Source organism: Poecilia reticulata, linkage group LG7 (assembly GCF_000633615.1).
Source record: "Poecilia reticulata strain Guanapo linkage group LG7, Guppy_female_1.0+MT, whole genome shotgun sequence".
Taxonomy (NCBI): Eukaryota; Metazoa; Chordata; class Actinopteri; order Cyprinodontiformes; family Poeciliidae; genus Poecilia; species Poecilia reticulata.
This window is the reverse complement of record NC_024337.1, coordinates 12,066,133-12,092,539: the sequence shown is the minus strand read 5'-3', so window position 1 is coordinate 12,092,539 and position 26,407 is coordinate 12,066,133. Positions and strand designations below refer to the sequence as shown.

Here is a 26,407-nt window from a genome sequence, read left to right as displayed (position 1 = left end):
TAAAATGGTATAGGTCTGCATGACTCAGTTACATGCAGGTTACCAGCCACTCCATTTTCTTGTAGCTCTTTGAATTGCAATGCCTCGCAAAAACTTTGACGCATTTTCACATTCTGTCACTCTTTAACCAAAAGTTCTGTGTGTTTTATTGGGGCTTTATAAAGTAGTGCAAGCATTGTTTAATTAAAGTGAAAATGATGAATGCTTGTTCAACTTTGAAACAAATACATAACTGAGCAAATTGGCATACAAAGAACTTTTCAAACCATCATCTAGAAATAAAAAGATTGTAGCACAACTGCAAAAGTTCTATGGCGCGTTGTCCTAACTTGGTAGGTTGAACAGCAGCATCAGAGAAGCAGTAAAAAGGTGCATAGAGGCTGTAGAGGATGTGCAAACATCGACTACTCAGGTAGGCGAATCTGTCGACATCACAGCTAGCAGCTGGAAATGTTTAAAGGGTGTGAATGCTTGTGCTCAACACTGTATCACCACAGCTTTCAAATTAATTTAACTTTAAATGTGTCTTCAAATGTTTGGGATTTCAAGTAAAAAAAATTTTTCTTTCCCATTAAACAAAAAGAGTGAACCTAATCAAACAACTCCCAAACTGAGCATATTTGTGAGCCAAGTTAGTCATAAAATGAAACACAGACTTCCTGCCAACAGTTTGCAAAAACAGATTTTTTTGCCAGACAGTCACTAATTAAAGTTTCTACACCTGTGATGTTGAGAATCTGCTGTCTGGAAATAGAAAAATAAAGAATAAAAAATTAAACTGCGTCCTTTATCCTGGCATATAAATTTCATTAAGCGGAGGGAGGTTCACCGTTACCGTCAAGCCGGAGGACCAAAGGTGACGGTGGTCCCTGAACGCTGCTTTTGGTGACCATGTTGGTGACCACACACGTGTAGTTGCCCACATCAGAGGGCTCCACTTTAGCGATGTAGAGGTTTCCCGTCTTCTGGGAGACAAATCGACGCGTGTCCTGGACGACAAAAGACGGGTACTCGTTGAAGATCCATGTGAAGGTGAGTTCTGCGGACAAAGCCAAAGAAGACGCATGTATGAATGTGACATGCAGAATGTGCTCCGATTTTGTTTTTTTTTTTTGTAGAATATCTGTATACAGATGTGCAGATAGGGTGAGCTTCATCTGGAGTCTTATCACATCCGTGTGGGATAATGCCCGAAGGGATAAAGCAATTAGTACATCAGACTGAGTACCAGCCTTCCATAATTAAAAACATCATCTATAATTGAAGATCAATTATTCTCATTAGCTGTTATTGGAGGGATTATTTACAATATTGTTAATATAAATCAAATGTATGTTGAAGTGATGAGGCCAAGAGGATGAATAAATAAAGGATTTTTTCCCCCATTGGCATTGTGTTTTTTTTGTGTGTGTCTGGCGGTGTTATTGTGTTTAGTTCAGGTCGTCTAACTTGAACGTTTTGTGGGAAAAATGAGGATTCCGAATTTTGCTTTGGTATTTGGCTGGCATTTGGACTGGAACAGGGAACATGGAACAAAATTAACTGGGTTCTTAAGCCGCCCACAAACTCCCACAACTAACTGGCTTACTGTGGTATGAAGTGGTATTTCACAGTGCAGGATAAAGCGTCGTGCAAGTGGGTCTGGTCCCAAATGTTTTGCCTTTTGTCTATATTAAACATCTGAGCAGCCGACTGTTGACATTCCAGGTTGGCTATCTTTATTTGATCATTTCATGTTAAACCTTTTTTTTTTTTTTTAGCTTTGATTAAACAAACGTTTGACAATTTAACATTTAAACAAGATGACATTTATGTCCCCATTGCATGCAATAAGCAGATGTTTTAGACAATTTCCTACTTGAACATACACTACTTACTTACTTACTTACTTACTTACTTACTTACTTACTTACTTACTTACTTACTTACTTACTTACTTACTTACACTGTTGCAAGCTTCAGTGGAATGAAATATTTAAGCTAGGAAATGTTTCTCATAATTTCAGACTTTTTTTTAATTTAAATTTGCTTTGCTCTTTAAATATGATGTGTGCCAGCCCTTTAGAGCCACAACATCTTCTGCTGGAAGGCTTTCCCAAAGCTATGGGAATGTATTATGGGAATTTTTGAGAAATAAATCTATGAGAATTGAAGCTAAAGTTGGAGTAGGAGAGCTGGCGCTAATCCATCCCAATGGTGTTGTTGTGCAGGACGGTAAAGTTTCTTTATGGACTTTGTTGTTTGTTCACTAGTGCACAATCAGGCTGCAACATGAGGGGCTCATCCCACAAAGTCGGGAGCATAATAGTGTCCCGACTGTCTCGGGATGCTGAAGCATTAAACTTAAATGAAATTTGGGGACCAAGCCCAGCTGATAAAAAGTAGGACCACATCAAAATTCCCTCTGCACCAAGCCTCATACTTGACAAAATTAAGAGGAGCAATTCCTGCTCTAACTGCAGCTGTCAACCTGAGAACCTTGAATTACAAGAGTCTACAGAGAGACATGACTCATCTTTCCAAAGAATACATCTCTACTGCTGTGAAGTCTAGCGGTCGCTGTTTTACCCCGCTGACGCTCTGCAATGCACATGATAAAGTAAGGATTGGGATGAAGCTGCATGGCCACAAAAACCCATTCAATGTTGTTCTCTACAAACAGTTCGTCAGCCAACCTGAAGGCCACACAAAGTTTGGAGTCTGCAGAAAGTTGGCGGTCTCTGTGCTACATCTACAAACCTACAACTTCCACTTCGTGTCTGGGTTGCTGTTGTTCCCAATTGCTTCCACTATTATGGCATCTTATCAAGATTCCTAAGAAGGAACTGCTTCGTTTTGGATGGGTTGAGTGAGTGCTGGGAATATGTAATCAAAACCAAACCAAGAACCAAATGACTTTACATCAATGTAAAACGTTGTCAAAACCTATAAATGCACGACACACTTCAGATTTTGATTTGTGTTGAACTGTACCTTGTTAATCTTTATCCTTCCACGTACCAATTATTCAAACAGTTATATTGCTGTAAATGAAATTCAATTTCAGTTATTAAATACAATGTAGTTTGATGGCGGAACCTTTCCAAAATGTGAAAAAGTCTTACCGCTTTTGAGAAAGAATGCGTCCAATTGTAAGTTAATAAGAGTGCTGTGAATCTTGTAGCAACACCATAAAAGACAGAATAATGCCCTGTGAAACCATTATATTACTGTTTGTGTCACTCGGTTTCGTACCACCTCTCATTATCTGATGTAACAAGTTTCTGGGAACGGACCTCGATACTACCAGCCAAATGGAATGCAGTCATAAAAGCTTTTGCGCTAACAGTGGCATTACAAGGCTGAATATTGGTGTTTTGACATATTGACACAAGGATAAATTGCTCTGGACCGCACTGCATCCCTGTCCCAAAAGCAATCTAGGCTGTTGGTAAAACTTGTCTAAGTGATGACTCTGCAGTATAGCACAGAGAATAAAATAAGTGAGATGTGAGGTGTACACTTATTCACCTCTGCTGTTTTATGGCGAGCAGGACGCCTGGGCTTTGCTCTATTATTAGTATTATTGCAGCCTAGCAAGTGTAATGGAATACTGATAATAACTGCATGTTTCCATCACTTTTCTAAGGCCACACTCCATTTTTATTTAACTATCCCACCTGTTTGACGCATGAACGTTTTTTTTCCCTTTTCGCCTGTTTCCATACAATCTTTTGAACAGTTGCGTCCTGCTACATCTTCTGTGCATTTACATGTTCTTCTGTCATATTGTTACGCGTCTTTGACAACGCGACATTTTTCAAACCTTGCAACATATTCTTAAAGTTCTGCTGTCTATGCTCAGACTTTTTGTGCTTTTAAACCCAGGCTGCTGTCCTTTCAGCTGTCAAATGTGGGGAAGTGAAAGCTTTTCTAATCGATCCAATTACAGTATCATATCAAGCATACTTTCCACCTCTGCGTGTTTTTTTTTATTCTCACATGGATTGACAATGCTGTCCAGTGACAAATTTTCAAACTCTGTGTTCCAGACTCGCTTTGAATTTGAAATTTATCTTCATCTGATGCAATACCTTTTGTGAGTTGTCAACTAACTCTTTTCTTCTGGGATCCTAAAGTCAAGCTTTTCCCAGCTGTGAATCAATGGTGCATGTGCTAGCATATTAATGTGATGGCGAATCACCGTCAGTTTGATAAAATACAGTTTTCAGACCCTTTCGTGACAGTTTTCATGCTCAGTGTGTTTATGCGGTTAAAGAATCACTACAACAGCATGCAACAGGATTTGTCAGGGTCCTGACATAAAAACAGCAATCTTTTTTTCTAAAAGAAAAAAGAATCCAAAGGGAGAATATTGGATGGACCAGGTTTTGACAGATCTCAGACTTTATGTTTAGACAAATTCAAATATTTCAGAATAATATTTTCATATTTAGCTATCATTTTAACAAACTGTGATCCAGCCCCTATCATTTCCCAACAAGCCGCTTTACCTTGAGCCAACAGTCCAGCCGTTCTCACCTCTTGATTACATAATTCTCTGCTCTGGTTGACTCACACACTCTGTTAATAATTTGTACAACCACTTTTTACCAGTGGGGTACCACTTAATGTTCTCACATAACACTTTACGCGGCCAGAGTATGCAAAGAGAGGGATTTTTTTTTTTTTTGTTCTTTGAAAAATGTTCGAGATCATCTTTTGGAGCTCCTTTCTGTACTGTTCAGCTCACTGGAACTGAGAACGACTGATTTTGTGTCTGCTGAAGCACTTCTTTGTCGAGCCGGGCTAATGACTTGTCTCATTATCCTGCCGACGACTTATTTTCTGTTTGTGTGCTGAAGGGAATGAACAGTATTTAAAATATGTCTGTATTTGAAAGAGTTCATGATGCCATACGCTCAGGAATGATGAGTTCTAAATAAATTCTGTGACATTATTTGATATATCCTAGGAGTGAAGAATATGAGAAAATCCTAGCATGCAATACAAATATGACACTTTTAGTTGTGATATATACTTTTTTCTTCAATTTCCTGATATAGAGTGAATTTTACTCTGATTATCGCATAATGTGAATACAGTTCTATATTAAATTATAATCCATATACTGTACATAGAATATTACATACCGTGCAAATGTGTGTGATGTTCTAAATTGTTATCAAACCTACATCACATCTTTTTTTAATGTTTATTAAGGAAAGAGAAGAAATAATGTTATGTACTCTACAAATGAATCCCTATTTATTTGTAAAGTACAAATAATTTTTTATTTACTTCAATGTTTTATTACTTATTGCCAATATACTAAAAATTCTGCTGCTTGGAATTACTAGTTGTAAAATAGTATGTTTTACTAAGTAGACATATCTTCAACTTGAATATTCTGATGACTTGTATAACTCCAAATAAAGTAAGACAAAACTTGACTTTAACAATATTCGTTAAGGGTGAATGATCAGAATACATAACACTAATGTGACAGAAAGTTACCATGATACAGTTTTTTTGTTTGTTTGCATGCATTGAAATACTTTCCAGTGAAGTAAATAATTTTAAATTAACACATATTTGCTATTTTTATATCATCTGTAATAAACAGAGATGCTAACTACCCCATTGTTTTCAAGTAAATGTGCATTAAAGGGTGTAAGAAATTGTAAAGGGTGCTTCATATCTACCGCAAGCTACTCTGTGAAACCACATCTTTCAAATGTGCGGGTTGTAAAAAATCAAATTAAACAAATGATCGGATACTAATTGGTTTCTTAAAGATTCATGTAAAACGAAAGGAAACAGGACATGGAAAGTAAAACGCACAATTGGCTTTATGTGATTGACTCCGAAGCCCTGTTTGGATGGGTGGTAATCAAATAATGCAACTGTGAATGACAGTGAGTTGCGGATTTTCATTGTGGCTCCATTTAGTCTTAGTATAATGAACCGACAGCATCAATTTCCCATTAATGATCCGAGAGGAGGGAAGAGAAATGCGACATGACAGGCCAAGGACGAGCGGAGTCTAAGCGTGGGTTCATGCGCAATATATGCACAGGTTGTGCCACAGTGTATCCTGGCAGGTCTGCTCCGTGGAAAGTGACAGCTATTAACTATGACTTCCAATCTGTATTCATAACAAACAAGTTCGCTCTACGAAATGGCTCAAGTCACGCACCGGGTAAAAATCCCTGCGAGCTGTATGTGCTTCTATCAGCAAGCATGCAGCTTATGTTTTGGAGGGTGGGGGTAGATGCACTGGAAGCACAAAACAAGTGATTTCAACCTTGAGTAAATCTGAAAAGCACATTTCCATTAGCAGAAGGAGGTCAGATGCATTAGGTCCTGGCCCTGCCACAGACATTCAGAGCTTCTCAAAGCACAGAGTGACAAGCCATAAAGTAAATATGGGGAAGCCCAGTAAAAGGATTCAGTCAGCGCTTCTTTTGAACACACAACAATGTTTTGGCAGTGCAGAAGTGCAGCTTTGAAATGCCTTACAGTTTTAAAATATCCCAACTCCACCAATCTGCTTCCTACAGAGGGGCTGTGGATTTTGAGGCATCGTTAAAGTGAAATAATGGCTTCCTGAATCATGAACGGGGTGCTGGAAACCTTTAAAAGGAGATAGAGGATCTTGTCAAGGACTGCATTGGGCTGATGTTGAATTATGTCCTGTCACCCTGTATGAGAGCATGACTCTCACTTTTTTTTTCTTTTTTTTTTCAGGGCAGAGAGTCTATTTAAATACAAGTCAGACTTATCTCTGTAGACGTAAAGCTGCATTTCATCTAGTGCGGTAAGAATACAAAAAAATAGGAAGAAAAGCTGAAAATGTTTTGTGAGGATTATTGGGCTCAAAATAAATATATACCTACTTTCTGTTAGCAGTGTCTCTCGCTTGTGGTGCGCCAGCATCAAGACCGTTTCTAGTGTTGCAAGCTCCAATTAACAAGTTAACTCATTTGAAAACTTTAATAAATGATGTCAGGGGTCAATTACAGTCTGTAGCAGGAACACACACAATGCATCCTGTATGAAGTTGTGTTTTTACAACTGCTGAGGATGCTGTATAGCTGTCTTCATTAGCTTTGACATGCGTTAGCTTAAGTTCAGCAGTCTTCAGAAATAAGACAAATTGAAACAGTTCAACAAACATCTGCCTACCCAGTGGCTGCCACTAGACGAAGATGGCTCAAGTCTTTTCCTTCTGCATGGAGCAAAGACAAAAACATCTTCAAAAAGTCCTTCCACAGCTGTAAAGTCCAAAGTCTTTCTACATTTAAGAGCTGGTGATCTTTGGTAGTTGAAATATCATCCACAAGCCAAGCATCTAGCCTGGATCTACCGACGTTATGTGTTCAGTGGGCCTTCACTGAAAGGCGCTGATTACAATAGCTGAAAAAATAAATTGAGTGTATTATTGCACAAATCAGAATCTAATAGCTTTTGCAGACTGCTTTTTAAAAATAAATATGTCTTGCAATAGAGCTGTACTGAACACTGAATTACTCTCTGGTGATCAATCACAGTGCGTTATCTTGATGAGCTGATGTCCAGCAGGGGTGCACTGAATCAGCAAGTGAAAATTATGAGCACTGACTCCAGATCAGCTTTACTTTCAGTCAATTAGCAAGGGCCACAGCCGAAATGTCAGTTTGATTCATTTGGTGCCAGCTTTGATGCATCGCTGAGAAGTTGAAAGGCAGCTCATTGTAAGAAAAAGAAATCAAATGCACAGAAAATTTCTTAGATAACAACTTGCATAAAAGCATTAGTGATAAAGTAGCTGCACATTTTTATCAGAGGACAGTACAGTAGTTAGGATCACTGAGATCCTAAAGATATTTTCAATCAACTCCCAGCCAGGGGAAGGGAATGAGCAGAAACTATCTGCTACATGGTGGTCTGCACTCTCAACCTTGTTTTCTGTTGTTACTCTTCCATTAGCATTACAGCTGCATCTTTGCAGTATGACTGCACAATGTCATCCAAAACTTTTCTTTTTGTCCTAGAGGTTTCAAGCATACTGTTACACGCATGTCATGGTGGTGGAGCGGTCGTGGACGTTCAACCCAAATGGTTGCAAAAAAAAATCCTCAGATTGGCATCAATGAAAGCCTCTTTCGTTTAAGTGCTACACCAAATCACAACAACATTAACAATGAATGACAGACTGCTTAAAGTTAAATAATTAAATTCGAAGAAAGCATTTCAAGAATCAAACAACAGTAAAATGGTAAGCAAAACAAGAACATTTACATTAAATGAAGAGCTAACAAAACAATACGTTATTTACAAACCAAGACGGACAGAACCTATATTATTTAATCTCAATAAATACCCAAAACCTAACACAGAAAACACCACAATGTGAAAAATCCACATTTTATCCATTTCCTGGTAAAGTGCAGGTCCAGAGGAATGTTTTGCCTGTACCTACCTGCTGGGAGAGGGAAATAGCAAAGGGAAGTACTCACAAGAACCGAACTGTCAATTTTTACTACATTAAAGTTTTTGAGTTTGTGTTGTCATAGTTCAATCTGGAAAGACTCAGACGGACAAAAGGGAACAATTAAAAGATTTAATGACAGGAATGAATAACAGTTCTTTGGCGCTCGGGCCCCGGCAGCTGATTTGAGCTGAGATTTGATGTGAACTCAATGAACATCCCGATAACTGATTAGGGATGCTCTCCCCCGGGGCCCGACACTGGTGGTGGTGGTCAGGAAAGGGTGCTATCCTAGAGAGCCGCAGGACGTGGGTGGAGAAGGGGAGGTGGTGGGTTGAACGCAGCTGGGAACCGGCTGACGGCTTGAATGTGGATCCTTTTATGCAGAGCCTGATTGATGATTGGACGCGCTGGGTGAGGACCAGCGCTGAGGTCGGAGATGAGCATGACGCCGAGGGGCGAACGGAGGGGGTGGAGTCTTCCAGCTTGAACTTTCACTATTAGCTCCATTTTAAACAATCATTTAAGTCAATACTGAAAAGTTAAGGTAATTATTCATTTGCCTTTTACCAATAATTCCTAGATGAGGTCCGCTAAGGAAACCACACCCAAACGAAACCCCAAACAGTAAAAGAAAAAACATCTGGAAATCCAGACGCTGTGTTATTTTTTAACTGTGCTAAACAATTGTGTTCTTCTGAACAGAAAAATCACGTCTAAAATAAAAATGTAAAAATGGCTCATTTTTACAAATCCAAATATCTAAAAAACCTATTTGACTAAATTCGCACTGTGATTGCGGTGAAAATTATAGGATTTCTTACTCTACTAAGTAAATTCAAATGTTTTATTTTTCATGTTTTCAATACAAATAAACGTAGGGAAAAGAAATAAAACTCTTTAACTCTTAGGCTCCAAAAGGATTTGCATCTTGTCAATTTCAAAAATTATTTGAATATGTTCAAAAACAAATTATAAACAAATTACACCATGTTAGTATTTACTAAAGAAAGAAAGATAAAAACCTAAATTGATGGGTTTGCAAAAAAAAAAGTACATTTTAAAAACAATGTACATAATATAGAAATCTAAGGACAATTGACTTTCATGCTAATCATATCTGTACATTTTACAGGGTATGTGCAGGACATTAAAAGTTAGTCTCTGAGTTTCGCAGCCAAGAGGCCCCTGAGGTTTGTTGCTCCTGATTTTGTTAAACTCGCTTCAGCTAGAATATTTATTCTCACTGCTTCCAGAGATAGAAAATATTTAATATATAACTGATTTATTCGCAGCACACTGAAAAGATGGCTATTAGCATTAATTTGGATTACCACCTTCAACTTTTTATAGCCAGATAAAACTTGGTAAGTGTTTCAGATTCAGAACCTGCTTGCCTCAAAATGACTATCAAATGTCTTACATAAACTCATTTCAAATTAATTTCCTGTCATTTCCGATTGTTTAGAAGCATTTTTCTGTACATAATAACACTACTGTTTACACTTACCACAGAGCTGAAAATTAGGACTGAAGGAGGATAAAAGAGCGATGATGGTGTGTGGGTGTGTTTAGACACATGTCTGAAAGATAATGGCATGCTTGCAATTTTACAATTACGATAAAAAAACAGGGATTATTCATCATGCTGCATATCTTTAGATTCTCAGTGCGTTACTCAACAGGAATGATTTCCAGTGACAGCTAATTCAGTTAAACATATTGAATGTAAATAGATATTTCTAAGCAAAAAGGGGTTCGGTGTTAGAACAACAGTTCAGTTCCACCCATATAAGGACGAATGAAAGCAGATTTTGGCTGCTTCTTTGTAGAGTAGCAGGGTCACTAGGACCTAGTTTGGAGTAATTTGATAATTACATCATTATATCCATTTTCTGAAACTGAGTTTTGCTTAAGTGTGGGTTTTTTCCACCTTCAGAACAGCATGTTGCATGCTTGTTACTTACTGCCATAATAAACCTAGATAGTTTACATTTTATTTGACTACAATTGTATACTTCACAATAACTGACAGCAGTGAAGACGTAAAGCCAAATAATTTTTTTTTCTATTGGGAATTTTTCCCAAATTATACCTTCAAGTATCTACTGAATATTTTACGTTTTTGAGAGGAATTACTTACGCCTCCAGCCTTAAATGAGAAATACGCTGGTCGCATTATAATGATCCTGTAGCAGTATATTCTGTGAATATGGTTTAGTGCTCTCCCTGAAGTTATTACTGTCTACTTGTTTTGAATGGATAATTCCTCTAAGGATTAAAATTGCACAATTCAGCTACGGCATAAAATACATTAAACTATGAAAACTGTTGATGTAATTAATTTATTCGAACTGCCTCTTAACATCCTGTTGACTTTTCCATTAAAGAAAACTCTCTTTTACATTTCCCTGAAGGCAAATGTAAAAATGTATCATATATAATGAACCAATCCATCTTTCTATAGCTAAACAGGCTGGTTTAATGTAAAAACATATGTAGAGCGCCACAAAGTATGAAACACAATAATCTACGGGAGCAGCAGAGTTGATAAACACAGTTATGTCTTCTGACTCTGAGAGAAAGATGATGTCATTATGAGCTGTGTCATGTTTCCTCTCATCGTTATAACTATAAAGTTATTACTCGCAAACGTAAAACAAAGACTAAGTATAAGGCTCGAAATATAATTTATCTTATTTATTCTATTCTAGCTTGCTATTTGCACATCAACAAATATGCAAAATATTGTCTGCAGGAAATATTTGAGTTATGTTATGGGTCACCTTTCACGGATTAAAAAAAATGTAAGTGCTTGACAACACAGCAGGGGTCACCAACTCCAGTCCTCGAGGGCTACCATTCTGCAACTTTTAGATGCGTCTTTGCTCAAACACACCTGGATCAAATAAACTGCTCGCTTCCAGTCTATTGCAGAGAGGAATGAATGCTGGTGAGGGAATTCAGACATTGTGGAGCAAAGTTTCAAACATTCAAACAGCCCTTGAGGACTGGAGTTGGTGACCCCTGCAACACAGTAATGCACAATATCAAAAATAAGCTGCAGCTGAGGGGGGATTTTATTCTCAAAAAGCCAATTTTAATTGCTGCTGTTGTCTCTGTACCTGCAGCATGTTCTTCCTTCTGCAAACTACAGGAGCGCTGAGAGCTGAGATGTGTGCAGCACATCAACTATTGCAGCAAATGTACCGCATGCAGTCAATTAAAAACCACCAGCAGTTTATCATTTACCGTAGATGATTACTAATTCATTGGGTTCAATATATTAATACAAACAGTTATATTTTAATTCGAGCTGATAGTGAAGCAAGCAACATTTTCAATGAACACTGATTCTTTTCCAGTTGTCTACATTTTGGATGTTGGACATTGTTCAGCTTAAACGTATCGCAGAATTCATTACATGTGGAAACATCTAAAAAAAAAAAAATCCTCTTCATTTTTGATTTTTGACTCAAATATGACTAGAAGGTGACTTCTGAAACATCAATCCATTTCCAAATAAATACTTTATACTTGTTTACTGTATGTCTATTTCCTTACATGTAATCCATCCAAGTAAAAGTCAGCCAAGGTTGACTAATTCCATTTCCACCAGAGAATAAAAAATACCCTCTCTGAAAGGCTATCTAAAGAGCACACTGTCTTTTGTCACAGCACTCAGAGAAAGGAAGCAATTTCCTCCTGCAATTTGTAAAAATTGCCTCGAGTACAGACGACACACTCGGAGACACAAGACACTTTTCATATGTGATATTATCCTAAACAAATCTGTTTTCTTACAAATGATAAATAATCTGTTAGATTTAATTTGGTGCTTTCCAATCTGTCAAAATGGGACACTTTTAAATATAATTTTTTATGACATTGCTGTCACACTGAACCCCAGCACTCCTGATTCTGCAGCAGTTTGCTGACTGGAGCGTAGGCATGAGGGTACCTTGCAGTAAGGGTCGTCCGAAAAGCATTCAAACTGCCAAATGCAAGCATATGGCTCATTGCTTCAGCTTTTTATATTCCAACACGAGGTAAGATGTCTCATTATAACACAAACAGAACAAAGCGCTGTGAAAGTGGGACTCCTATTAAGCTTCCAAGTTGTTATGTGATTAAGGACTCATTTTTCCCTCAGCGGGGGAACAGCAGGGTTCACCGCAGCCAAAACGTGGAATGGGACATTTAAATTTATCCATAATATGACTATGAAACATTCTCCACTGCCGATATTAAAATATGAAACATTTTTGTCATCTCATAACCAAACACCCCCAATAAACACGCTTCATATGTTTTCAAATTAGATTGACAGTTTGACACGTTTTGGTCCGTTTTAAAGTGGTTCTAGAGCCCCCGTCTCCCCGGGGGGGGGAGGCGTAGATCAAACTGCATCAAGGCTGTCAAAATTTGATTTGCACATGTTCAAAAGAAGAGAGGAGTGCTAGAAACATTGATGTTACATTCAGTGCTGACTTTGACAAGAGAGTGTTTTATAGATTTGCATAAAAAAAAAAAGGAACCGAAAAGCGCACCAGAAGCACTTTGCAAACAACACGCCGATGCGTTTTCGCTTACCTAGCAGGACCACTCGTTCACCACGTTTTCTCAACATTAAGACCAACAAACGGAACTCTAGAGAACGAGAAAATGTCAAACGGGGGAGCTACAACGCTGTCCGGAGCAGATGAAACAATCCGGCAGCGTCTGTACGAGCGCCTTTATGCACCGATTAACCGCATGGTTCTGGGGGAAATTAAAACCTGTTTCACTGATGCTGACAAGCATTGGTCAAAGGAAGCACAGTCGCAGGATTTCTGCACTCCCAGCTTCAAAGACACAGAAGTGGAAGAAATGATGAGCTCGTCCGCATTCGTGCTGAATAATCATCAAAGATACGTTTCCAGGAGAATGCATGCTGACGTGCTTCAGAGTATGGAGGGAAAAGTTATCTATTTGCAATGGAGTTGAAAATATTTTTTAACCATAAAGTCACAAAACTTCAAAAGATACCAACCTACTGCAGCCTCTACACTAATTGGCTCACCTTATATAGACATTTAAAAAGCCTTACAGTAAATTGCCCTTATTTCTCAACAGTATAATTTAAATCAAAAACAAAGAAGATGTTAAAAAAAAAAAGAAAAAAAGGTAACCTTTATTTTGAATACATTTGCCAAGTGGGAAAAATTACTGGTATCAAAATTGTTGCTATTTGTACGAACAAACTAAAGTTTACTTTTTTATGTTGATTTGATTTTTAAACACTGTCTAATTAGCAAACCATGACTTCATGTTTCCCTGGACTATAGACATAATGTGATGCAATCACATTTCTTTTTGCCACTCTTAAACACGGGAAACAGATTTAATTCAAGATCATCAAAAAACAAAGTTGGAATTAGTCTTCGTTGAGACTTAATCATGTCCAAAGTCTGATTAGTAATAAATAAGTTCAAAACAACTGGATCTGTGATAAGCAAGGCTGGACAAGAATCCATCTTTTTTTTTCACTTGAATGAGGAAGATGGTAATAAGTGGCAGAAGAAACACAGTAAAGAAAAATGTCTTGGGGTATACAAGTCACATTAACAACCATTAGATGTTATCATATGCCAGCATGTTGTTTCTAAGGCATTCAACTGGAAACATGTGAATTGTTTAGATACCACTAAGCTTCAGCCAATCTGAAAAAAAAAATCTTTCAGTTGAATCTGGCATAAAATCATAGATGAGTATGTAAGCACCTGTTATATATGGTGGAGGGTCTATGATGCTGTGGGCCAATTACCCTTTCAAAATAAGAGATGAACCAGGATTTTAAACTGTCTAGATATCTTAGCCAAAAGATTCTACGCAAACCAATACAAAGCGTTAACAACAGCTGTGTTACAAACTGTGTCACTGGGGATTTTATTTAAAAATATTATTATTTAACATGATTTTTCCCCAACTAAAGAATCAGCACGTTGAACAGATCACACACAAAGATGACTGACAGGGCTCTGATTGAGGAAGCGGTGCATTAGCGCTGGGAGGAGGTGGAGGAGTTTGATTTTTTTCACAGATTATCCATCTCATATAACACTATCACAACATAGTGATGGTTTCACCTAATATGTGAAATAAAAAAAAACATTACATACTGCAGCTTGCAATCAGAGATTAAGATGTTTGTATTGTAAAATTACATGTAGACACACTTGCAATTAAAGTTAAGTTAATGCATGTTAACAATGAGTCTATTTTAAGACCCATGTGTAGGTGTAAAGAGCGCTGGGTACTTACTCCCAAAGATGTAAAGAGGTGATATGAGGAGGGGGGGTGGAAATCACCCATCTGAGCAAAGCTTTGTTATTCTGCTTAGCAGAGAACCAAAAACATTCTCTGCAGATTGCATGCCAAATCTTTCCTCACCCTCCTAGAAATCAAGCTGACAGGCCAAAATGTTGCACAATAAAAATGACTCACTCCAATAACTTCAACGACACAAGCAGAGACAAATAGACACAAGCAAAAAAAAAAAAAAAACCACCAGCAACAGAGAGTCTCCTCATGCATATCAAACTTCATATACCGGGTATAAAAATGCTACGTTTAAAGGTTTGCCGTCACGTGACTAAAACACCAGAGAATCTTACCTCCTGAGTGAGGGGGTGGGCCACACAGTAAGACCACTCCTTGACCTTCACGAACCCTCACTGGATTTCTTCTCTGGGTCTTGAAATTCTCCAAGTCTGTTTGACAAAGGCAGCGGAGTAAGAGATGAAAAATCATCAGAGAAATTCCAGAAGCGAGACGGTGCACACACAATTTGACATAAAGAAGAAGAAAAAAAACATGTACACCAGTGAACATCGCATAAATGGTTGGTCAGTGATTTCAGATCAAGGTAAATGACAGCGGAATGATGTTGAACAATGCAGAACCTCTTCATGTCTGTCATATGTTTGCATAAATATTGCTTTGTAAAGTCCATAACATTTCTGACTGGAGCAGAAAGCAATTCTTCAAGCATAAGTCACACATGAGTGAATTTAATTGAAACAGTGTATTGTTATCGTTCCCTGTGTTTGATCCGCTGCACAAAGACCGGCAACAATTAAATGACAAAGACAGAAACATCATTTGTATGGAAACCGATTATTTGTTGACAACCTGCTGAGAGAAAGCAAATAGAGACAGGAATTGCCGAACACTCCGCTAAGTCTCGCCTGCTGCGGCTCTTGGAGATATTGCAGACGGCGAAGCCAAATGTGTGCCTGACATAAAATGACATAATAAAGACTCACTTCAAAACAACAGGGAGAGAGAGAATGCAAATCTGATATCTCCTTTTGTAGCAGCAGAGCAGGAGGAGGCTCTGCATAATGAATAGAGTGCATGATCTTCACACAACTTTTGAGCAATGCAAAGTTGTTTCTAGATAAAGAAACACACACAAAGGGGGACTTTTTTATTATTCTTTTTTTCCATATATGATTTATTAAAAAGCTTCCATGCAACTTAAAAAAAAACTGTATATCATGTTTGGTTCATTTTCTTTGTCACTCTTCCATGATCAGATCTTTATCAATTCCTGTTGCATGAAGCTATTTTCTGGGTACACAATGTTTTCAGAGCCCCAGCTAATGTTTTTTTTTTTTTTCATTTATCCGTCAGACACAGAACACAATCAAAACTCCATGTTGATCACCCATAATATTATAAGCATTGATGTGGCGTAAATACGATTGATTATCACTTCATCACACCACATCTTACTGGGTGGGATATGTTTGATAGCAAGAGAATATTTGACCTCAAAGGTGATGAGTTAGGAGCAATTCATTTTCTTTCTTTTTGCTCAGTCATGACAACGACTTAAACAAGTGAGGCCTGTGGTGCTTTAGGTTCTGCTGTGCTGGGTTATGGTGTGACATCCAGGATCAGATGTTGCTTTGTGCTTTTGAAACAATTTCAGTATTCAAGGTAACCTGCTAGAGTCCCAAAGCTGTGACGATGTGTTGATTTTTCAAACAACTTCATGTTCCCAAAAGAATTATACTTAAGTGATTTCCTAATTGTATATGGGTGGCGCTGTTAACACCTCCCCTTCCCTCTGAAATAGGGGTTGTTCCCTTATAATTTATGATTCAACAAGGGAGGAGGGCTTACTTTTTCCACATCGATTCAGATTGGTTTGCATGTAAGAAATCTTCATCACGGCAAATTCACAGTTATAAGTAGAAAAACCAAGCAAACACACAACTCTATGCCGGCAAATTGCTTTTGCCTTCCACATTTTCTGCGTTTTTAGAGGCTTTAAACTTTGGGCTGCACTGTGTAGACACCATCCAAACCACAGTATGAAAGTGTGAGGACAACAAAATACAGAGCCAGCAAAAAAGATCCCATTACCCAATCTTTTCACTGTACAATATGTCCAAACAAGCTCAATTACCAAAATCAGAACTTTAACAGAATATCCTGGGTTGCAACTCCTCATTTTTACAAGCTTTGGGTATTTCTTACGCAGTTGTTGGGTTATAAGTGTTTGAGCTGCACCTCTGCTCTAACCCCCTAACCCAGATTGAGAGCAGCCATACATAGAGTTTAATGTGATATTCTATAGGAATCTACTGCCTTGTCAAAATCTTTGCATATTGTCAGAAATGCATACATTGCATGCTAGATTACTGTTAGAAATGTTTGCTATCTCTTGTTGTTATGGAAAAAACATGAGATAGCTAGCAATCTAGCATTTGTCTGGTCTGGAGTCTACTGGATCATTTTGAAAACAAAAAAAAACAAAAGGTAACAAGTCAACTACAAAAAAATAAAATTTTATTAGGTACTGTTGAAAACAGTTTTTCATCTCATTGACTGTGACATTAAATACTATCTAGTAGACAAATAAATTACAAGATAGATTTGTTGAATGCACTTACATGCTTGGTCTAAGCAAAATACTTGGTAATATGAGAATACACTAAATTTAAATTTATAAGGCTTATGAAAAGGTAAGATGTGGTGAAAATTACATTTGCTTGCTACAGACAAAAATGCAGCATATTCTCTTTAGGTAAATAAAACCTCTAGTTATATTTTAAAGGGGAAGTATTATGTAGTTTACAGGCCTATAGTTCTTGATTTTATAGCAAAAATCATATGAGTATGTTACCTTCTGTTATAATAAAAATAAAACAAATTACCATTCCAGGAAAAGCAAATTCGTAGTAGAGTGGCTGACTCCTAATTATATTCATTATTTTGTGTCATTATACATCATTACCTGTTAATTTTTATTTCAAAAGGCACCAGTTCTCTCTGAAGTCACAGCAGCCCACTTGCTGAAAGCTACAGCGGCTTCTGATGAAAGATAGAAACATGGAACCAAGCTGTGTATCTAAAAATAAGGTAACACTAAGCAAAAAGCTTTAGCTAACCAGTCTAGATCATGGACCCCACATCAGTCCTTCTCTGTTGTGGATGTAAAATGTTTGTCCTCACAACTATTCTGACTGAAACATTTGAAGTTTGCTTATCATGTTTGGGTAGTTAAATTTCTTTTGCATTTAGAGTTATCCTTGCTGGTCTGTATTTAGTTCTTGTTCTTCCAATCATTCTGTGATTATTTGATACTTTCTGTCTCTGTTCGCTGATTGCACTCTCAGCTGGTTCCACTCTGCTCATTAGTCTCTGTTTCTTGTCCCACTCAGTACGTATCCCTCTGTAGTCGATGCTGGTTCATTGGCTCTGTCCTGGTGCAGTCTGCCCAGTTTGATGGTCTTCATCTTCAGTTCAGATTATTTTGGATTGCACACTTCATTGTCCGTCATTTCTTACTCCATTATTATCGAACATCTTTATCTTCGTTCAGCCTCTGCCTCCTTTCGGCTGCATTTTGAGTCCTAAATGACCACCATCCCCTTTTGTGACAATGACTCCATTACCTAATATGAGCAGAAATATTCAAATGTGATGAAATTCACTCTGGGTGACGGCAATAAATCATGTTTGAATAAAAAAAAACCAACAAAAAAAAAAAAAAACAACGGAGAAGAGGTCCCAACAACCACTGGGCATAAAAACAGATCAATTTATTTTGCAGTTCAAAATGAACAATTGGACAATATCTAATGTAATTTTCTTAAAGCCAATTGAAAAGATAGCACACGTAAGCATCCAATGAACTCACAAGTGTGTCTGACCCCATCTGGGAGACAAAATACTGTGAAAGATGCTCTATGCTTTTTCTTTTACTACAGATAAAATGTGTTTTTAAGATTTTCCATTTTTGGTTTCAAATACTTTGCTATAGTCAAGTTGAATGGCATTTGATTATATTGAGAATCATACAATTAGACTCTCGATGTATCAAAAAGTGTCTCCCAACTTTGTCTCAATCTGTCTAATTCAATCTGTAGGAGGAATCGCTGCCTTTTCTTTCCAAAGAACGATATGAAGAACAACTCATCCATAATAAAGGTAAAAATCTAACTCTTTTATCAAGCTAAAATCTACACACTTATGGCAAATTAAGCAAAACAAACAAACAAACAAACATAAATTAGGCATATTAAAGTCTTACAACTCAACACTTCTAAAAAAAATTTAATTTAAATACATCTTTCACAGTACTGCACATCTTCCATTTAATGGCATAGGAAGATAAGTTCCCTTTGGTAAATGATGCTCCAGCATGTATCCCACTAAGCAATAGACCGGATTTCAATGTAATGACAGCGTTTAGACCTAATTTAAACTTGAGTCAGGGATACATCAATTTCCAGCTCTGGCTTGAAGATACAGCTTAATCTAGGTTAACACAAAGTGGTGAGTGCCTGGTTTAAAAGCGCTATTAGTCTTGACTTTGAAGTAAACATTTGAAAGCTCCTTAAAAAAATTGCAAAAAAAACCCCCAGAAAAAGGCAGAAATGTAGTCTGAAATTCAATTTGAATCACTAAGGATGAATTTTATCTTTGTGATTTTGCGGGAGCAGTTTCGATTTTGTTAATGGGAGAGGCAAAAAAAATAATTAAAAAAAACACAGACTAGAGGTATTACTGGCGTTGTTCCGGCAGACGGAATCCACTCGTTTCTGAAGCGTGGACTAACATTTGCACTGTTTTCTCAATATCGGCAGAGCCAAAGTTCAGTTTGTTTTCATAAAACTGTCCGTTGTAGAGCATGATTTGTAATTTCTAAACACATCTTCACTCTCATAGAGCAGCAGCACCTCTTTGATTGAGTTTGTTAGTGGCACGCAAAGACCACACAGTCCGCTCACAGAATATCTCAGAGGCAGAGGAGACAAATACATATTAAATTTAACCAGTAAGTGTGTTTAGAAATAAGTAATTGGGAATGCGCCATAGCAGCATGCATATTTCAGACGTATAAGAAGGTTTTATGTTCTACTTCACTTCCTTGTGTTTTGACTTGATTTAGATGATTTTCTATACACAAACCTATAGCGTAACAGCAGCTAAATGAATGTTCAAAATGTTTTTACTTATGATTAAAGACATTATTAAACATACATCAAGTGTTTCATTGTCTCTCAGAACCTTATGAAGACAAGGATTATAACGGTTAAAATATCTATTTTTTTTTTCTTAAAACAATATTCTAAAGCAGCTGTAGAGTCCACAGTCACTCTAGTCATAACGCTTTCATAATAATTTGGCAGTGAAATCTGATTTACCTCAATTTAAGCCAAATAAGATCATTTGACAAGAACTTAGGCCAAGCGTCTTGAGCAGAGCAATGGAAAAGGTCATATACTTCTCACATTACCGCAAAGACATTTTGATATCACCCTGAGAACAGAAGAGCTCCTTTGGGTGAAAGGTCAAGCTGGAGATGTGCACCACATATCACATTATATTTAGTTGCTCTTTATTTAGAACACAGATTGAAGTATTTTGAATGATAATATAATTTATTTATTTTTTCATTTTGTACAGTATGATGTATTTATTTTCAGATTGCAGAATAAAAAATACCTTTTACAAATAACTTTTAAACAGAAAATAAACTGTCAAGTCCATTCATTTTTGTAATTTTTTTTTTTTTTTTTTTTTTTGCCAGTCTGATGTAATATTCTAATCTTAAGCTCTAGGTTTTCACTAGCTTTAAGTAAAAAAATTTACAGAAAATGCTAGAAAAGATCAGTTTGTTTGTATTTATTCTATGCATTTCACTTAGTGGGTTACTGAACGTAATGTGTCAATAATATCCTAATTCATTAAATACGACTGTATTTGGAGCTGCATGGTGGTGCAGTTGGTAGCAGTGCTGCCTTGTAGTAAAGTTTCAAACCCAGGTCTAGTTTGTTTCTGCATGGAGTTTGCATATTTTTTCCTGTGCATTGCGGGGTTCTTCCTGGCACTCCGGCCTCTTCCCACAGTCCAAAAACGTGTGTGTGCCTGGTTGTTTGTCCTGTGTGCCTCAGTGATGCCCTGTGATGGACTGGCAATTTGTCCAGGTTGTATCCCCCTCCTGCCCAATGACCGCTGGAGAAAGGCTCCCTCTCTGACCATGCAAGGATATTTCGATATAGACGATGGATGGATGACTGTGCTGAATATGAATTCATCTTGTAGTTCTTTCCAAAATATGAGAACTACCCAAACCAGCATGTGTGACAAGTTAGTGGATTGAAAAGAAAAGGCATATGAAAACAGTATTTTTCCCCAATTTCAAGCTTTCCATAAATTACTGTCATCAAAACGTGTGAGCAACATGCAGAGCCTGATTTATTACTGCCTTATTTCTAAGTTTGAATATATGTAAAAAAAAAACAGACCGAGTGAAGTTCTTTCTATCAATATTCCTTTGGTGTATGGTGGAGCGTTAATGAGCTAGACGCACTAAAAGCCAACAATGCTTGACAAGGCAAGCTGTTCAACGCCGCGTGGATCCTCTTATCAAGCCTATCACGGTTCTGCACCTCTATGTGCTTAGCCATGGCAGGGTCCGGGCTATTTTGAGTGCTTTCAGGTCCATGAAATTGGATGTGAATTTGCATTTTTGGGAGCTAGCTGTTCTGATGTGACTCGCAGTAATGAATGAGAGGCAAATGTGGGGAAGCAAAACGAGGCGATTCTGCTGGAATGTGAGTTTGAGGGCAATTTGTGATGTGGTTACATTTATCACCTCTCCACCGGACAAAAGGCAAGGAGAGGTTTTTCAGCGTTTTCTGAAGAGCTGTTAACATTCTGCGGCGTTCGTGTTATTTCCTACCATTAAGCTTCCACTGAATGAACAACTGTATGTTTTGGGTTGGAATAGAACATATTCAGGAAATACAATTAGCTACTTTTTATTACTCTCTACTGCAACACGTGCAGTTAAGTCGCCATCCCAACTTTACCTTTCAGAAGATCTTAACTTGTAAACAGTCATGTCAAATAAAATCCTAGTTGCTTTTGCCAAGAACGATCATCATTATTTTAATTAGTTGGGATCAGCTGGATCATAAAATATTGAAATTTGCTAAGAGGATCCCATTTCTCATCTCGTTTATATGTTACCCAATTAAAAAGTACTATGCAGAGACTTATTTTGATGTAATGCTTATAAGATACATGCAAATTTGTATTATTATTTAAAAATATCACTCCCTGTGTGTTGTATGTGAACATGGACTATGAAACCAGCAAGTGACAGGATAAATGCCTTCAGTGTGTGGATTTATGCCGACACCGGCCCTTGAGATTCTTTTGTTCCAGTTTCTGACAGCTATTTAGACAAGTTATTTATAGCTATCTGTCTGTCACATGGTACTTAGTTGTAGGACAGCATAAAAAAGTTCTTAGTATGCTGCAAATGTTCTTACTTGGAAAACACAAACTGGAGACATGGCGTCTGATTAATTATAAATCATGAGATGGAGAAACCATAATGACTGACCATCAATGTTTGTTTTGACAAGATCAAGTGACAGACCAAAATAAAGCAGAGCATTTCTTTAAGAAAAAAAAGAATACTAATAAATGATTTTTCAAATATTTTAACAAAGAAAGAGCTGAAAGGTGTGGAAATGTATTCAGTACCCTTCAGCTCCCAAAAATAATATCAACAGTGAGCCAACTAATTAGTAAATGGAGTTAGAAAAACTGCAGTTTAATCTCTGCTTTTCTCAAACATCTCAGAGGATAAGGCAGCAAACAGAATCGTGATGATTAAGGAGCACAGCACACAGGTCGGAGATAGTTGCAGAGATGTTTAAAACAGGCTAAGTTATAAAAGAATAACACAATTTCCAAGCTTACCATTCAAAAAGAAAAAGAGTGTGCAAGAACAGCATGTAGGTGCATTTTGCACAACCTGACGTACACAATACTAACCCCATAATAAAGCCTAGATTTAATAAGTAGTCATCTGCATAGCAATGGAAACCAATTCAATGTTTCTGAAAAAAAAAAGAGCCAAGGGCTAGCTCATGCAGGAAGTAAATAAGGGGGCCTAAAACTGAACCTTGTGGCATCCCACATTGCAGTACAGGAGACACAATCCCAAAGTTTGAGAAAAAAAAATTGACACTGCCAAATAAGATTTGAACCACTGCAATGCAGTAGTCCTGACACACACCTACTGCTGTAAATGAGAAATTATCCACTGTCTCTAAGGCAGTTATTGTGGTTTTAATTGTCAAACCACAATAATAATGCATTCACTATGATAAACTTGGGTACAATGTAAAGCTTGGTAATAAGATTGAAAAGCATCTAAAATACAATGTTTTCTAAAAAAAAATTTAAAAAAAGACTTACTTGCTTGTAAAGTACCTTTCCAAGATTTTTTTCTTAGATAAAAGGCAGGCTGGAGATTTGCAAGAATATCAGAATCAAGAGCAGGTTTCTGAAGCAGAGGCCGAATTAGAAGCTTCTACATTCATAGGCTAAATAGCCTATGAATGTAGTGAGCTATGTAAATTGATCTTGTTGGAGCTGTCCACTGCAAATAGTTGTTAGATAATAAAGCAAATTTGATGTTGGGCCTGAATAATTTTAGGTACAGCTCTAAGTGCAAATACAAGGGCAAACTTAATCTCAATGGAAATCCATATACAGAGCTGTCACTATGCCAGATTTCTATCATAAATTCAGCTATTTCACTCATCATTTAACACCGTGATACCATGATGGCTCCACATGCAGCGCAAATCTCTCTTGTACTGGTGTTCTCTCTTAAAACTGGCTTTAACCATGCTTACAGGCCCTGCATTCAGCTGTATAACGCAACATCTCGCCTTACTGAAAATCCATTCACTCTCTGGAAAAAAAAAAAAAGAAAGCATTCCAACAAGATTAGGAAACTCAATCCGGCTCTATGCTAGATAAGCAACTAGATTATTCCTTCCAGCGTTCTCGGCAGGCGAAAAGAACCTTTTTAACTGTGTGTATTGTCGAGGGGATCAACAACCTTTATATGTTTAGAGGTTTAAGCCCACAACAGATGGTAATGGAAACGGTTATATCATCCATCTCTCGGAGGATTAAAAATGTAATCTTAATTCCCATTCATGGCGCACATGTTTACGCAATCCAATTTAGTAAAAAGTGCACCTCATTAGATGTCGCAAAACTAAAGACTGTGATGTTGTTCGCCATCATTGAGGACTTGGATGGGGAAAAAAATGGCAATTTCAGATGATACTGTTGAAGAACGTAAAATTTTGCTGCTACGAACTGTAATTTAAATAGCTCTGTTTAAAAGGATTTATTTTTAGGGGGCCAGATGTGAGAAGATTACCAGTGAAGACATAACCTTTTAATCCCGGGTGTTCGCTTCATTAATGGCTTTTACCAGGGTCTATCACTCCCGGAGTCATTAAACCACATTGTGTTTGAAAGGGGATCCTGAGCCCCACAGAGTCAGATTCTGTTACAAATGACATGATACTGACTCATAACAGACTGCCCCACCATGAATTATTCCCTTGACCTGAGACCCGCTCAATCACACCGCACACTTAATTAAGTTAAACCAAGAGCAATAAATAAGACGTACGACGTGTCAGCTCTGATGCTTGTCCTCATCTGTTGACAAAAGCAGCGTGTCTCCAGTCAGGCCCGGGCTATGAATGAGTCCAATCACGGTGACATACAGCTGAGGACAGGCCTCAAAAATTTATAGGAAATGTGAATATCATCAGCAGCCCAACAGGCAGCTCGGAATACAGATTTGCTCTGTATGCTGATGATTTACCGCTGCTTTGCGACAAAGAAGCACCAAACAGCGGCGAGATGAACATCGCCGGTGCTCTCTCGCCAAGGATCACTGCCGTGTCGGCTGCGGCAGAGAAACAGACATCAGAATTCAATCAAGCTGGCCCATCTGTTCACAGATATCAGGAGTGTCATTTGATACAGGCTCGCCATATAGAGAGGAGGCCCAAAGTTCACCTTGCTAAAAGTGATGCCACACAGACAATGTGGCATAAAAATATGATGTATGAATGTTGTGATGCATCATCTCTGCTACCTCAGCGAGCAGAAATAAGAATGTTTCATCATTACCAATGTTTCATTCAGAGTCCAAAAAAACAACATAAAAAAACCAACATAAAAAAAAATCAGTTGGAAAATATTCATATAAATGTGGTAGCCATTTTCTTAGATATAAAACACACTACTGTAAAAAAAAAAAAACAGTAGATAGTAGAAATAAATAAATACAACATATAAAACAAATAAAATAATTTTACCAGCAGCATTTTAACAGCTTGAAGCAGAAAGCTGTACAAATGCCTGTTGCTGTATGTTAACAGTGTGAACACTGATGCACGCAACCCTAAGGTACCCCAGAACTCAGTGTGATGGAGTTGGCTGTGGTTTCTCACAAAAAGTTCAGAATCCAGAGGTAAACATCCAGGAGAAGCTTCTCTACTTTGAAAAGATCATATTAGATGTCAAACTGAATGTACAGGATTCTGGCGTAGGTGTCTTTAAAGCCGAGACGAGCGAGTTCTTTGCAGAGAGGTGGATGCTGCTTACACAGTGGCGCATAGGAAACAATTAGGAAAAGATTGAGCGGACAAAACGCAAGCTGAGGCGTCAAACCTTTAGCAGATAACGGCGTCTGATGAATTTCCCAGCAAAGCAAATGTTGAACTAAACTGAGGAATATCAAAGTGATTTACAAAACAGAAAAAAGAAAAGTTGCTAAAGAAAACAAACCTTACAAGCAGTATATATGCTGCTTTAAATGTAGCGCAAGCCTGCAGTAAATCTGTGGACCTGAAATTATATCTTGACTAAAGATGCTGAAGTTTCTAAACTCTCCTACAAATGTAGCCATTTTTTATCAGAAGCAAAAAGGCTTCTAGTAGTTTTTTGTTTTTTTCCCCCAAAAAACTTCCATATAAACAGACACTGATGAGTAAAATTATGAGTGAACTTACAAGCAACATGAAGACTGGCCTCTCTGCTGATGATTGTGCCAAACGAGTTTGATGCGAAGCACTGATAGATGCCCACATCTTCGTCTTTATTCAGATTGGTGATGTGTAAGTTCCCACCCATGAGGGAGAAACGTGAGCCCGGCATGGGCAGGATGAAGGAGTCATTCAGCATCCACCTGTGAATGACAGCAGTCACATGTTTAACTGTTAGTCTCTGACTCTGATTTAGTACTCTCTCTACGCCAGTGGTTCCCAAACTTTTTCTCCTGCGCCCCCCCCCAGTGGTTTCCAAACATTTTCTGCCCCCCCCCCATGGATTACAAATGGCTGTCTGGTTGAAAGACGTGTGGGAAGGGGTGGGAGGGGGGAGAGAGGATTCTTAGAGACTCCCTGTCCTTGCCCCTGCCCCTGGGGCTTGGGGGACTCGACTTTTTGGGGGCAAAATTAATGTACGTAGCTGAACATAGACAACAACATCGGTAGCCTACAGCAGTGTTTTTCAACCATTTTTGAGTCAAGGTACACTGTTTTAATTGAAAAAATC

General features: G+C 37.8%; 1 protein-coding gene across 1 annotated transcript in view; it reads right to left on the bottom strand.

Moving 5' to 3' along the window:
* LOC103467239 (contactin-4-like) overlaps positions 1-26,040 on the bottom strand; it is an 82,371-nt gene extending 56,331 nt beyond the window's left edge. The window contains exons 1-3 of the mRNA XM_017305719.1: positions 25,864-26,040; positions 15,109-15,204; positions 836-1,039 (exon numbers count right to left, since the gene is read on the bottom strand). Of these exons, the coding sequence (XP_017161208.1) occupies positions 836-1,039; positions 15,109-15,204; positions 25,864-26,035 (472 nt within the window). The 5' untranslated portion in view covers positions 26,036-26,040. The remainder of the gene's footprint in view (positions 1-835; positions 1,040-15,108; positions 15,205-25,863) is intronic.
* Positions 26,041-26,407: the final 367 nt, after the last annotated feature.